Source organism: Olea europaea, chromosome 19 (assembly GCF_002742605.1).
Source record: "Olea europaea var. sylvestris chromosome 19, O_europaea_v1, whole genome shotgun sequence".
Classification (NCBI taxonomy): domain Eukaryota; kingdom Viridiplantae; phylum Streptophyta; class Magnoliopsida; order Lamiales; family Oleaceae; genus Olea; species Olea europaea.
Window position 1 is genome coordinate 11,230,288 of NC_036255.1, and position 13,200 is coordinate 11,243,487.

General features: G+C 36.9%; 1 protein-coding gene across 1 annotated transcript; it reads left to right on the forward strand.

The window, feature by feature from the left end:
* The first annotated feature begins 2,070 nt into the window (after nt 1-2,070).
* On the forward strand, nt 2,071-6,673 carry LOC111368830 (calcium-dependent protein kinase 26-like). Its single transcript, XM_022990299.1, has 5 exons — nt 2,071-2,207; nt 2,713-3,597; nt 4,129-4,425; nt 4,871-5,278; nt 6,099-6,673. The coding sequence occupies exons 2-5, from the start codon at nt 3,009-3,011 to the stop codon at nt 6,365-6,367; spliced, it is 1,563 nt and encodes a 520-aa protein (XP_022846067.1). The 5' UTR covers nt 2,071-2,207; nt 2,713-3,008; the 3' UTR covers nt 6,368-6,673.
* The last annotated feature ends 6,527 nt before the right edge of the window (nt 6,674-13,200 follow it).

Sequence of the window (13,200 nt, forward strand, 5' to 3'; positions counted from 1 at the left end):
GCCAACTTGGATGTGCCCCGGGGGGCTGATTGATTGATACTTTTGACAAGAGGTTGTGTGGCTGAGGCCACGTATACTTTCATCTTATGGTCGGTATTCATCCTATTTTACCATAAAAACTCACATAATGTATCATTTTAAGGACTATGCAAGTTTAAACTCTCAAACTAAAATTTTGCTATCTTTATTGTTATTATCAAGAAATCTTCCTAAAGCTGAGCCCCTTTTTATATTGGAGACTCGTATCTAAAGTATCTCTTAAACTCATATACTACCTTAACTAACTTGACCATTGAAGTATATGTGACCTAATTCACAACCTTTGAATGAGGCCACATGTGGCTAACGATTTGTTTTAGTGTACAGAAACCAGACTTACGTAGATGTGGGAGGCTTTGAGATTTATCGGCCACGTTGGAGGTACAAAATTTTTCGATCAACAATTTTTAAGATGAAAACTACGATTTTTTTTCCACTATTTCATTTTGCATATATTTATGAATACTTTTAAGACGAAAAGGCTTAAAAGGTTCTCGAAAGGATGTCCGCAAAACATTCATGCAAATTTAAATTTTCTTGAAAAACTTAAGAGTGGAATTTTGAAAATTTTATAAGATATATTTGTTCATTTTTGTCTTATAGACGATCAAAATTTTATCTGAGTTCGTCTTCATTTGGAACTTCAGTTTTAGTTTTGTCTTATAGACGATCAAAATTTTATCTGAGTTCGTCTTCATTTGGAACTTCAGTTTTAGTTTTGTCTTATAGACGATCAAAATTTTATCTGAGTTCGTCTTCATTTGGAACTTCAGTTTTAGCGATAGCAAAATAATTTTAAATAGTTTCAAAGGTTCCAGAGTCAACTTGGAAAAGCTAATTGCACGTAAAACTGTACAGCTAAGTAGAACATGAAATACAGCTGGTATTTGCCTACAAATCCCACGAAGCAAAAAGTATTAAATTAAATTAGGTACACTTCAACCCCACCTCAAGAACTCTCCTAGCCACTCACACTGAAACACGTGCCAACACGAAAGTTTCATTTGATATGTACCAAAAAGCAGATTTTCAGTTGCGATCACAAGGACAAAATTGCACAACCACTTTAATTTCTATCCTCAATTCGTAAAACATTTTGCAGTATCAGGAAGATATGTGCAAGAACACCTAAGATTAGATAAATCGAATGGGTCGATGTTAAAGACAAAAAGCATGTTTGAGAAGTGTTTATAATTATAAGCCTTCGTTCGACGATCAATTTATAAATTCAGGCAGAGTCAATTATTAATTTCAATTACACATTCATTACTACAATTATTATTATTCACTGTGGGATTCACGACTATTTTCCCTCTTCATAAATGATTTATTAATTTGCAATTGAATGTTAAATAAATAGAAATAAGTAATAAAAAAGTGAATAAAGCTTGTGAATCCAATGAAACGTAGGAATTAAAAGCTGTCACCAAGATTATTTTTATAATTTAAAGTATTTATAAAAACTTCCAAAACATACAAAAAGAGTTGAAATACTTATATATAGTTCGATTTAACCTTTTAGGTGGAGAGTTTGTGTCTTTTCTGTGTGCATATAAAGCTTTTGATAAGGAAAATAAATTCAGGTTACATGTCAGGGAAATGGAAGCTAGTTTTGAAAATAAGATTAAATACATACGTTGATAACTCGACCTCTCTAATCGTTTAAGTATTTAATAGACATAATTGATATTCAGTACAGTAAGTTTTAATAATTGCTAGTAAAGTGAGAGTTATTTAAAATAAGTAACTTTTTTTTTAATTTGAGTTTGACAAGAGTAAGTTATTCAAGTATATTTGAAAATATCATAAATAAGTATATTTTGAAAATAAAATAAAAAAATATAATTAAAAGTAACTTTTCCTTATTTGAAGTTTGGCCAGACGTGCATTCGTGGGAGGAAGCTTTCATTTCATATAATACATATATACCCTTTACGTGACCGGTAACTCATGTCAGTTGTCGAGGGGAATGAATTCCTTTTGAATTTTAAAAGCAGAAAATAATAATAAAAAAACAGGCTTTACCCTGTTCCCTGTTTTTACAGAAAACAAAAGATTTTGAAATGCTTGGAAAAATTGGGTGACTGCTCGAGACTTTGAATGCCTCTGCTATAACGGATTTCCTCTTCAGTCTCTCTCTCTCTCTCTCTCTCTCTACCTAGATACATGTACGTATATGTATGTATAATGTATCTATCTTGGTATGTGTGTAGTTGGAAAGTGTGGGTTGGTTTTTTGTTTAGGTTATGCGTTTCTTTATAAGAAAATTGTTTGATGTGGACTTTTTTGGCTATTCTGTTTGTGCTTGAATTTTAGCTTTTGTTATCTTCTATAGGTAAATTCTTCTTTGGAAAATGATGTGTTTTTTTGTATAGAATTAAGAATTCGAAATTTGAATATCCTTGTCTTTTCACGTTGAGTTTGAACTTTGTTTTAGGCTGCCTTGTTTTTTGTGTACTTAGCTCTTTTCTTGATCTATTAGTTTATTTGGAAGAATGGGCTGTTCTTAGTTTCTTCGAAGTTTTGATCTTGAACCCTGCTCCCTGTCCCGGGTCAAATCTTTTCCTCCAACTCTTCGGAAAAAACGAAATGGAAGCATTTCCTGTCTTTATTTAACACCAAAAATCTAGACGGAATGAAATTTGAGACTATTTTCTTTTTAATTTGGCTCAGCTGTATGGAGGGATGAGAAAATTAGAGAAAGACTGAATCCTTTCGAAGTTCGAGAATTTGGGGATTTTTGTGTTCAGGAACAGTTCCCTGGAGTCAAACTGTTTGGTATGAAAAGCTTGTTATACTTTCTGAGGTTGGATGGTTGTTTGATGAATGTCTCTTTAGAAGCGTGTTGAACGCGACATCTGATTTTAGATTCAGCTGTTTTTGGGAACATTAAGGATCTTGGGAGGTCGAGATTTTAATGCACGTGAAGTTTTGATCCGTAATTCTGATTAAAGTATTTGTGGTGTGTTATGGATTCGATCAATGATGATAATATTGGGGGGACTCTGATACGACCCTGCAACTGTTACAAAGACTCGAGCTTAAATGAAACAATCCTGAATTCGAATGAAATAGCGAATTTTAAGGATCGGTATGTTCTTGGAGATCAACTGGGATGGGGGAAATTTGGCATAATAAGGGCTTGCACGGATAAGTCAACAGGTGAAGTTTTGGCTTGCAAATCTATTTCAAAAGAGAGATTGGTCACACAAGATGATGTTGGTAGTGTGAAGCTTGAGATAGAAATCATGACTAAGTTATCGGGGCATAAAAATGTTGTGGATCTAAAGGCAGTATACGAGGAGGAGGATTATGTGCACCTTCTGATGGAGCTTTGTGCTGGTGGAGAGCTTTTTCATCGAATTGAGAAGCTAGGGAGATTTTCCGAGCATAAGGCACGGGTTATTTTTCGACAATTAATGGAAGTGGTCATGTATTGTCATGATAAAGGTATTATTCACAGAGATTTGAAACCAGAAAATATCCTCTTAGTCTCAAAGTCTTCCACCTCTCCTATCAAATTGGCAGATTTTGGTCTTGCAACATACATCAAATCTGGTAAGCATTTTTTTTTCTTTTATCATTTCTTATTTTCAATTTTAAAATTCTGATAGATTCTGCAAGTTCATCTCCATTAGCAAGTTAAATAAACAGATTGTCAACGAACTTTCATGTTGATCTCTATACTAGGTTTCGGTCCAAGTTGATGACAACATTTAAACTCTATTTCCCGTTGATCCCTTCGTCCATATCTGTTATTCAAGTAATGGATAACATGACGTGACATTGTAGTTATTTTCCCACTAGACAACCACGATTTTGGTACCAACTTGAAACAAAGTTTTAAGTCCCTTCATCAATTTGGAGAAAACTTAAATTTAGTGACCAACAGTAAAAATTATTGCTAAGAGTTACATGTCCCCCAGCATTTTTAACCCCCTACTCGAACATGCATAAATGCCTTGCAATTAGAAGGGAGGATTCAATTCACCACTTGTATTGTAAACAAGAACATTTGATTTGTAAACGGTAATTTAAGCTTTCAGGGATGAATTTAGAATCCTTTATTGAGAAGCTTTATATCAACAGGACAGGCATTGCACGGTACTGTGGGAAGTCCATTTTATATAGCTCCTGAGGTATTGGCAGGAGATTATAACCAGGCAGCCGATGTTTGGAGTGCCGGAGTTATTCTTTACATTCTACTTAGTGGAATGCCTCCCTTTTGGGGGAAAACCAAATCAAAGATCTTTGATGCTGTTCGGGCTGCAGATCTGCATTTCCCTTCTGATCCTTGGGATCACATTTCAGCGTCTGCCAAGGACTTGATCTCTCTAATGTTGCGTGTTGATCCTTCGAAAAGGGTAACTGCTGAACAAGTTCTCGGTATGTTGAAAATGATCAAGTTCATTATTGTGAACATGGGTTGTATGAGTTTCCAATATTTTCTGTCAGGAGCTTAATATTGGGTTAATAATTAGGTTAATAAAAAAGTTGAACCCAATGTCCAGAAGTTGCTAAATCAATTGAGCATTGATTCCAAAATAGCTTTATCATTGAATTATCCTTGTTTCAATCTCAATGCCTTTCCTGTAATACGGCTTTGAAGTTGGTTTCTTTTGAAAAGAATAGCAGTTATTCTTTAAATAGCCTCAATCGAATTTGGCAAGTATCACGTTTCTATAAGAAGGAAGAGCCTAAATGCTTGATTATAGCGATTGACCATGTCATGTTTTCCGATTCCGATTTGGCTAAACCTGGAAATGTTTTTCAGATTTGTCAAGATCCTCTTTCCAATATTCTGTTGTAATGTGGCCCTTTTTGTTTGCAGCTCACTCCTGGACGAAGGATTATACGGAGGAAACTGAAGAACCTTATGTACAAGATAATCCTAATTATCCCCTGATAGAATTAGGTGGATATTCCTTTTCCACCCCATACATCGATAGAACTCAGGATTGCAGTCTCAATGATGGATCACCTGCAAGTGTCGATGGCAAAGAAGATTCTCCCGTCTTCACATGCAGGACATCATTCTCTTCTCCACTTATTGGCCAGGGTACTCCTGCCTCAATGTCAGGAGGCTTTTCTTTTGGTAGCTACCGTGACTCTAGTGAACCCAAATTCTCATCCCCAATACGCTCAATGCCCAGCTTTACCTTTTTTAGTCCTAGCCAGGCACTAGAACAAAGCAACGAGTCTGTAAGTTACAAGGCCAAGTGTTCATTGATTGATGTAGGTACGTATTTTGTGCTAATTGCTCGGTTTATACAGTAGAATGTGAATTAAGGGCCCACAACTGTAGTGTATGATTGATACACTTTCCACTGCATAATAAGTTTAACTAGTAAATTTGGCGGGTTTGCTTAATGAACCAACAATCTGGAAACCATAAGAAGTGCATTGGTTATTATTGAGCTATTCGGCATGAGTAACTTGTTGCTTGCTAAGTTAATGTACTGTGCAAGTCCTTGGATGAATAAACAGTTTGGAAGGTGGGAAAAAAAATAGTTGACTCGTGTCCACAAATGATTTCTTGTATACCTTATTGAAAATTCTCGAAGTATATGTTTGGTGTGCAGCACTAGATGCACCAGGAGGACAATAGAAACTTTGTTAAACTTTTGATTTTTTAATATGGTCTTGAGTTTTCCAGGTAAACATGCCATAATAGGTAAGATGTTGATGCTTATGCTAGTATCTATAAGGAAGTTGGGTGTATGTATAGGAACCATGTTGTCTAAACGCTTGGGTTATATAGAGATGGTTCAACTGCAACATAGGAGAGCAGAGGCTTGAGCGTTTATAAACATTAGCCAAACATAGGCAAAGACGCATGAGGTGTTTTGAACATATGTTTCTGCTTCTATTCCTTTCCTGCTGGGGGATCATTAATGACGAATTAACGTACAACTGAGTGCTAACTTTGTTGTGTAGCTGAAAGGAAGAGTTCACTCCAGTTGTACTCTTATTTCTTTAATTAGCAATGTTTATTAAAAAAAATAAAAATAAAAATAAAAATAATTCTTGATTGACAAGCATTTATTATGGTCATGCAGATTCAAGTATTGGACAGCTATTCATATTGCCAGATCCTGCAGAGCGAATTCAGTACAAGTCATGCGAAGTCGAGCCCCAAACCAAATTTCACCGGACAGTCGGAACTTGTGGTTCAAAGAGTTCAAGCATGCAGAACAAGAGGAATAACACTATTAGTCTTGGTGAGCTTCATCAACTTGATCTTATAGCGAGCGAGTCAGTGATCCGGTGGGCATCGTGCACACAAATTCCGAGCGCCACATCCTTGATATCCTCGCTCGTCTGCTAGAAAAAATAAATTCGGAAACCCTTTTTTGGGCTAGATGGAATGAACTTGTATTTATTAATGGATCAGATCACCAGATTCTCTTAGTCGCTGTGGGTCGTTATGGCTGCATCATTGTTTGATTGTTGTGACGTAAACAGTGCAGAATATGATGCTCTTTCCTATTTCACACCTAAGGGGAAGTTCATGTAATGCATTATCCCTGGGAATTTAACATAGAAAATTTTCAACATTATTTATTTTCATTCATTATTTTTCATTTTTGTATAAGCTTGCTTTATGCAAATCTCTTAATGACCATTCTTGATAGACCCGACTCCATTCTTTTCTAATTATATTTTCTGTTGTTAGAGCAGGGTAGCCAAAAGCTTTATCATACGAAATTTTGCAAGTGCATTGTAGATAAGTAATAAAATGATGAACATACTATCATCCTAAAGGAAATGGTGATAAAATGAATTGCAAAATGGAGATCAAAAGGAATTTGTTGAAAATATCATTCAATTGCTTTCATTCTCGTGTGTATATTGAGAGAGTAAAAAAATGACCTATTTATACAACTTTCCTATAACAGAAATATACAGAATTTACTGCACAATAATTTTCACACTAACAGCCTAACAGAATTGGAATCAAAATCAGCAGCATCACGTGCACTGGCTGCCGTCATTCTGGTGTATTCCAGATCCTTCTTGGCTTAAATAATCCAAATTTCAATAGCCCCCCTCAAGGTGGTGAGTGGATGTGTTCCACTCCCATCTTGGACAAATGAAAATAAAAACTGTCAGAAGGAAGAGCCTTAGTAAATATGTCAGCAACTTGAGAACCGGTCTAAACATGTTTTGTAACAAGACTTCCTTCTTGAATTTTGTCACGCACTAAATGGCAATCTAGCTCAATGTGTTTCGTTCGTTCATGGAACATCGGATTGGCAGCTATGTGTAAGGCCGCCTAATTGTTGCACAACAATTCAGCAGGTTGTGAATGAGCAACCTGCAGATCATCAAGCACATATCTAAGCCATGTTAATTCACAACATGCAGCTGCCATTGCCCTGTATTCTGCTTCCGCTGAGGATCTAGAGACAACACTTTGCTTCTTGGATTTCCAAGATATCAATGAAGAACCAATGAAAACGCAGTAGCCTGTGACTGACCTTCGAGAATCAGGGCATGCTCCCCAGTCTGAATCAGCATAAGCTATAAGCTGTAGATTGGATGATGAGGAGAACAACAACCCCTGACCTGGTGACCTCTTAATATATCGAAGGATTTTGTGTGCAGCATTGAGGTGTGGTACCCTGGGAGTTTGCATGTATTGGCTCAGCAAATGTACTGAGTAAGATAAGTCAAGTCTGGTGATTGTTAAATAGAGCAATCTTCCCAAAAGTCTTCTATACATGGCAGGGTCAGTTAAAACTTCTCCTTCATCTTTGGACAATTTGATGTTTTGATCAAGTGGGATCTTAGCTGGAGTGGCCCCAATATTGCCTGAATCAGATAAAATGTCCAATGCATATTTCCTTTGACAAATTTGGATCCCTTTTGCTGATCGAGCAACTTCAATTCCAAGGAAATATTTAAGATTCCCCAAATCCTTAATCTTGAATTTGTCATCCAATGAAACCTTGAGGGAGTTAATGACTTCCACATTGCTTCCAGCTATTATAATATCATCCACGTAAATCAGTATGGCTGTAAAAGAATCCCCTGTGCTCTTTGTAAAGAGGCTGTAATCAGCCTTTGATTGATGAAATCCTTGCTCAGTGATGAAAATGGACAGCTTAGAGTACCATTGTCGCGACGCTTGCTTTAAACCATACAAACTCTTGTTAAGCTTGCACACCTTTGGAGTTACATTGGTGGAGTATCCAGGAGGCATGTGCATATAGACTTCCTCCTCCAAGTCTCCGTGCAAGAAGGCATTATTTACGTCAAATTGGTGTAGATACCAACCTCTCACTGCTGCCACCGCAAGTAATGTCCTGATTGTCACCAGTTTTGCCACAGGCGAAAAGGTTTCGTGGTAGTCTATTCCCTCCAGCTGGGTATAACCCTTTGCCACGAGCCTTGCCTTATGTCTTTCGATTGTTCCATCAGCATTAAACTTCACCTTGTACACCCATTTACATCCTATAGGTACCTTTCCAGGAGGCAAATCAGTGACAATCCAAGTCTGGTTTGACTCAAGTGCCTTAATTTCAGCCTGCATGGCTTCACACCATTCAGGAAACTGGACAGCCTCTTGGTAAGTAGTGGGTTCTGGATGTTCAAGTAAAGATATAGATAGTGCTTTGTGTTTGTCAGACAATTTATGATAAGAAAGTGTTGCATTTAGAGGGAAAGGTTTACCTGAAGTTATGGCACCCCCTTTCTTGGTGAACTCTTGAGAATGAGTGAGTGAGGAAGCCTGTTGACATATGAAATCATGTAGGTAAATAGGTGCTCTTTTATTTCTGGTAGATCTTCGAAGCATATGAGGACTAATTGATGCATTTGGTGACAATTCGATTTCAGTAAAATTTTGGTGTGTTTCTGGAGAATCTATTTGTTGACGAGATTTTGTGAGGTTCCAGTTTGTGGTTGATAGCTTAGGTCAATGTTGCTTGGCTGAGCATAAGGAAGATTTTCAGGACTTGGTAGTTTGTAGGTGGGATTTGATGACTCATATCTGGCTTTAGTGGCAGATGCTTTCCAAGGAAAAATATTTTCATAGAATATTACATCTCTTGATATGAACACTTTATTAGTTTCCATGTCCAACATTTTATAGCCTTTGGTCCCAAAGGGATAACCTATGAAAGTGCATTTCCTTGCCCTTGAGTCGAATTTATGCCTATTGTGTGCAAGGGTGCTAGCAAATGCAAGAAACCCAAACACCCTCAGGTTTGAATAGCTTGGCCTGGTTTTGAAAAGAAGTTCGAATGGTGTTTTGTTCTCAAGGATGGGACTGGGGGTTCTGTTTATGAGGAAAACAGATGTTAATATGCATTCATTCCAATAGATCATAGGCAATCCACTTTGAAATTTCAAGGCCCTGGCTACATTCAATATGTGTTGGTGCTTCCTTTCAACTACAGCATTCTGCTGGGGAGTTTCAACACATGTGGTTTGGTGAATGATACCCTTTTGCAAGTAATTGTTTCAGATTAAACTCCCCTCCATTATCAGTCCTGATGGTTTTGATTTTGGAGTTAAATTGCGTTTCTATCAATGTGTAAAAGTTTTGTAAAGTTGTGGAAACATCAGATTTCAATTTCAGTAAATAAACCCAAGTGCATTGGCTATGATCATCAACTATGGTAAGAAGATACTTTGATCCATCATAGGCAATATCAGTACAAGGATCCCATAAATCACAATGAAGCAAATCAAAACATTCTTTGGACCTATGTTGGCTAATTGTGAATGGTAATCTATGCATTTTTGCTAGAGGGCAGATGGGACAATATTTTTGGATGTGCTTTGTTTTAGGTCGGAAGTCAGTCAAATCCATCCTAGAATCTGAAAGGTGGCCCAACCTGAAGTGCCATAGATCGAAATTTTCTTGGCTGTCATTAGCAGAGACTGACAGAACAGCCTTATTGACTAACTTAGGTAAGTTTTGATCAAGCATGGTAGGAGAAACCTCTTTTGGCACCAAGTGATACAGCCCCTTCCTCACTTCACCCAGACCAATCGTCCTCCAAGTTGTAAGGTCCTGCACATAACATAAATTGGAAGAAAAGATAAGGCAGCAATTAGATCCTTGAGTGAGTTTTGTTGCGGATATGAGGTTAAATGAAAAAGATGGAACACATAGAACATCGTGAAGCAATAAATTTTCTGTGATTTTAACATTTCCTATGTGAGTGGCCAAGGCTATAGCACCATTAGGTAATGTGACAGGTTGGGAAATTTTTTCTTTAATGGTTGTGAGGAAGGATATTGAGCAGACCATATGGTCTGTGGCTCCTGTGTCCACAATCCAAGGCATGGTGGTAAAATCATCAATGTGAGCAGAAGAACATGTGTAAGTGCAAGAGATTTTGGATACATTTGTGTGTTTTAGAGAAAGAGAATTCAAACCCTGAACATGATTGGCAGAAGGTGAATGAGGCTGATTGATTGATGGCTTAATTAGAGCCATTAACTGGGTGTATTCCTCCTGAGTCAAAACCACTTGATTCTTGTCACTGATTCGCTCCTGTGCAGATCCCATAGGAGGCATATTCTGATCTATAGAGCTGAAATTCACCTGTGGTTTGTTGTAGAACTTATGGCCTGGTGGATAACCATGAATTTTGAAACAATTACTGATAGTATGGCCAGGCATTTTGCAATGTGTACATGTTGATTTATCCTTATTGGCCTTGAAACATCTTTCCAATGAGTGCCCTGCCATTTTGCAAAAGGTGCAGTAATATTTCTTTGGTGATCCAGTATTCTTCTTCTCTACCTCTCTCATATCCATTCTTGACACTAGTGCCATTCCTTCAGCAGCAAGAGCATCATTGGAGATTTCCCTTCTCTTTTCTTCTTGCTGAATTAGTGAATATACTTCATTCAATTTTGGGAATGGCTTGATCAGGAGAATCTGAGCCTTAAGACCTTTGTAGGATTCATTAAGTCCCATGAGAAACTTCATTACCCAATCTCGTTCCTGATTACTAACCACTGTTTTTAACCCCCCACAGGTGCAGTTGGGAATAGACTCATAGTTGATCAATTCATCAAGAAGTGTTTTGAGTTTTGAGAAATAAGTGCTTACAGTGTCATGTCCTTGCATGAGTGCTGCAATGCCTTATTTGATTTCATATATTCTGGGGGCATTTTGTTGAGCAAGACGTTGCTCTATCTCTACCCAAAGCTGGTGTGCTGTCTCCACATGGAGTGTGCTTGCCTTAATGTCCACTGTCATGGTGTTTTGCAGCCAGCTGATAACAATATCGTTACAACGAAGCCAGTGTTCCATCAATGGATTTTCTGCATCAACTGGTGCACAGAGGCTACCATCGATGAACCCAAGCTTGTTTTTGATTCTCAAGGCCCTCTTTATTGACCTTACCCAGGAATGGTAGTTGTTTGCATCCAGCATTTGTGTCACAAGCAGGGCTCCTGAACTTTGATTTGCTCCAATGAAGTATGGGCTGTTAGGAAGAGATGGATCATGATGATTTTTATTTGAGTTTGTGTTTGTGTTTTGAGTTGTTGTTTGATTTTGATCAGCATCAGTGTTGATGCCATTGTCATTGTTTTCAGCCATTAAGACTCTGATACCATAAAGGAAATGGTGATAAAATGAATTGCAAAATGGAGATCAAAAGGAATTTGCTGAAAATATCATTCAATTGCTTTCATTCTCGTGTGTATATTGAGAGAGTAAAAAAATGACCTATTTATACAACTTTCTTATAACAGAAATATACAGAATTTACTGTACAATAATTTTCACACTAACAGCCTAACAGAATTGGAATCAAAATCAGCAGCATCACGTGCATTGGCTGCCCTCATTCTGGTGTATTCCATATCCTTCTTGGCTTAAATAATCCAAATTTCAATACATGCCACAAAGACTGTATTTAATCTAGGATCAATTAATTCTAAATTTAATCGAATAGCTAAGTTTGGATTTTCAATTCTATGCTAATTTATCTAATTAAACAAAGTATTCTAATGAGCAAATTATGAAGGCTTTTGTAAGATTAGGTTAAGTGATTACTAAGATTTCGAATCCTTTTTATTAAGTTAGGTCTTGTTTGAGCCACATTATTTGAAAAAAATACATTCTTCAACAGTGATTTGAAATCATTTCAACAACACATTTTTTAATAAAATAATATTACACGTAAATACAAAATATAATTTTATTTTTAACCACACATTTTTCATCAATATATTATTCAAAATTACATTTTCATTTCAATAATGTGGCTCAAACACGGGCTTAATTTAACGTAATTCAATATTATGACAACACACACACACACACACACTTTTGTTTATCAATGCTTCTAAATTATTTAATAATCTCTAGAGAATATAACTAAATCTATTATCTCATGCGACTTTCTTATATCTCTATAAAAAAATATAAACACAAAATTAAGCATTAAAACATTAGGACATCTATTGAAATCATGCAATGTATAGGGGTATATCTGTATTCTCTATTAGACCTTACAATAATTGTTAGGGAAAATTGCAGCAGAAGCCCCAAATCTATGAAATATTAGCAGACTTTTCCCAAACCTTTGATTTGTTGCAGCCGTCACCCCTAACATTTCCAAACGTTGTAGGTAAAGCCCTTTTGAATGATTTCCATCCACAAATCCGTTAGTTGACCAAAAATTTAGCTTTGACCACATTTTTAATATTTTGAGAAGGGGTAAAAGAGTAAATTTTCATTTATCACATTGAATAAGAATTAAATAAAAAATAAAAAACCACAACCCACTCTGGCTCTCTTCTTCTTCCTCCCACCCCACGCCACCCCACTCCACCCCCACTCACCCTCACCCTCACCCTCACCCCAACTCAAACCTAAATTCCAAGCTTTAAAGCTACTTCAACACATGCCACCTCCACCTCCACCTCCACCTCCAGGTCCATCTCCACGAAATCTCTACCTCAATTCATGTATGAACACAATTAAATTTAAATTAAATTCATAGTTAAGACCTCGGCAGTCGGGGAATAGCTTGATGAACCAGGAATGGAGTCTTGCCATCGGAGGATCTGAGCCACATATCCTCGTATAGGAGGCGGAGGCGGGCAGAGGTGATGGGATATGACTTGGTTAAACCATTCACTACCAACACATATAATAACTTCTCCTAGAACGCCACCAACAAA